This window comes from Galeopterus variegatus, unplaced genomic scaffold (genome assembly GCF_000696425.1).
Source record: "Galeopterus variegatus unplaced genomic scaffold, G_variegatus-3.0.2 Scaffold70973, whole genome shotgun sequence".
Classification (NCBI taxonomy): domain Eukaryota; kingdom Metazoa; phylum Chordata; class Mammalia; order Dermoptera; family Cynocephalidae; genus Galeopterus; species Galeopterus variegatus.
This window is the reverse complement of record NW_007797084.1, coordinates 1-1,365: the sequence shown is the minus strand read 5'-3', so window position 1 is coordinate 1,365 and position 1,365 is coordinate 1. Positions and strand designations below refer to the sequence as shown.

General features: G+C 41.3%; 1 protein-coding gene across 1 annotated transcript; it reads left to right on the top strand.

The window, feature by feature from the left end:
• Window positions 1-658: 658 nt before the first annotated feature.
• On the top strand, window positions 659-1,264 carry LOC103584630 (microfibrillar-associated protein 1-like; the record flags this gene model as incomplete). Its single annotated transcript, XM_008565560.1, has 2 exons — window positions 659-802; window positions 1,077-1,264. Coding segments are annotated over 2 exons (332 nt in total), but the record flags the coding sequence as incomplete, so codon positions are not given.
• Between the last annotated feature and the right edge of the window lie 101 nt (window positions 1,265-1,365).

Below are 1,365 nucleotides of genomic sequence, written 5' to 3'. Positions count from 1 at the left end.
TGCCCAAGGGCTGGCCAGTTAGCTCGGTCAGTAGAGTACAGTGTTGTAATGCCAAGGTCAAGGGTTTGGATCCCTGTACAGGCCAACCACCCAAAAAATAAAAAAGAAAAATATAATGCCCAGGAAAGAAAAAACATTTTTATTTCATTCTTCCGTAATCACAATTTCTTACCAGTGGGATTTGTGTACCTGCTGGACACTGACAACTTCACGGACCTTGGAATCAGTTGGCACTGTCACTCTCTCCTTTCCTGTTCCATATTGATTATCCTGCTATACTTGTTTGTTTTTTTATCACAGCAGCCACAAAAAACCCAGCTTCACAAAGATATGATGTCTTTGAAAGGAATGAAGTATGATCTAATGTTAAACTGAACTCCCTTGAGCTATTAAAAATATCCCAGTGCACCTCACTGTTACCAGTTATCTCTTGTGAGTTTGCTGTAATGCCCCAGGATGCCTCAACATATGTTTAATGTTTTAGGCCCAATTTGACTATTTGCTGACACTCTGGTTTAATTTCTTTAATCTGCACCTCAGTTCTCCCATCTGAAGACTTCAATATTAATGAAGGTAAACATAATTTCAGGGTGCTCTGTGACTAGGGAAATATGGCTGATGCTTCCTCATTTTTGTGACATTGGGGTTATACTTGGAGATACTGTTTTTCAGATTGGCTCGACATCGGAAAATAGTGGAACCTGAAGTAGTAGGAGAAAGTGACTCAGAAGTAGAAGGAGATGCTTGGCGCATGGAACGAGAAGATAGCAGTGAAGAAGAAGAGGAAGAAATTGATGATGAGGTATGAAAAATGAAAATGGGGTTTTTTTGTGTGTGTATAAAAAAAAAATTGGCGCTGGTGCTCACTTGTTGAGTCCCTAGAGGCACCAGATTGCTACTATTGGCAGAACTGTGATCATGTTCCCTGTTTGTTGGGGATAGGATTGAAAATAGAATGGTGCTAAGTTGCATTTACTCCTATCAGTATTTGTTGAGCTTGTGGAGGGGAAAAAAATGAAAAGTCCTCATAGCTCATAGGCCATTTGACTGACTGGCTTAGATGTATGACTTGATAGGAAATAGAGCGGCGCCGTGGCATGATGCGTCAGCGAGCACAGGAGAGAAAAAATGAAGAGATGGAAGTCATGGAGGTGGAAGATGAAGGACGTTCTGGGGAGGAGTCAGAATCAGAGTCTGAGTATGAAGAGTACACAGATAGTGAAGATGAGATGGAGCCTCGTCTTAAGCCGGTCTTCATTCGAAAGTAAATATCTCACTCACCAGGCCTGAATCTACAGTTACTTAAGCCAATCCAGGTTTAAGGATGTAAAGAAATATACCTCTGGATAGCAGGAGCAGCAAAGT